This window comes from Lipotes vexillifer, unplaced genomic scaffold (assembly GCF_000442215.2).
Source record: "Lipotes vexillifer unplaced genomic scaffold, Lipotes_vexillifer_v1.1 scaffold3000, whole genome shotgun sequence".
Taxonomy (NCBI): domain Eukaryota; kingdom Metazoa; phylum Chordata; class Mammalia; order Artiodactyla; family Lipotidae; genus Lipotes; species Lipotes vexillifer.
Window position 1 is genome coordinate 80,968 of NW_006777115.1, and position 525 is coordinate 81,492.

Sequence of the window (525 nt, forward strand, 5' to 3'; positions counted from 1 at the left end):
CGCCTGAACGATTTAAAGCCCTCGGGCAGGCCAATCTCCAATTAGGAATCATGGAGTTGGTATAGATACGACATTAACGTTTAACGAGGGCCTCTTTTCCTCTTACAAAAGTAAGGGGCAGAAGCGAGAGGATCAGATCCAAGGCAGTTCTGGTGAGACCTGCCCAAAAAGCGCGCCTGGCAGGACTAGGGCAGGGCTGCAAGCCCCCTACCTGCGGGCGCGCGCCCGGGCCCACCGTGCACGCGCACGCACTAGCGCACGCCGGCGCCTTCCTGCGGGCGCTCGGGGCAAATGGAGTGGGTGCTGGCGGATACGCTGCTCTCGCAGAGCCGGGACCCTCGGGTCCTGCTTGGGGCGCTGTGCTGCGAGGAGGCGTCCGCGGAGCGCGTGGAGACGCTGCGCTTTCTTCTACAGCGACTGGAGGACGAGGAGGCGCGCGGCGGTGGCGCGGGCGCGCTCCCGGAGGCGGCGCGCGAGGTCGCCGCCGGGTACCTGGTGCCGCTGCTGCGGGGCCTGCGCGGGCGC

At 67.2% G+C, this 525-nt stretch overlaps 1 protein-coding gene across 1 annotated transcript in view; it reads left to right on the forward strand.

Annotated features, from left to right (window-relative positions):
* Positions 1-291: 291 nt before the first annotated feature.
* The window catches only part of TARBP1 (tRNA guanosine 2 -O-methyltransferase TARBP1), a 66,953-nt gene continuing 66,719 nt past the window's right edge, over positions 292-525 (forward strand). The window contains exon 1 of the mRNA XM_007450805.1: positions 292-521. Within this exon, the coding sequence (XP_007450867.1) occupies positions 292-521 (230 nt within the window). The remainder of the gene's footprint in view (positions 522-525) is intronic.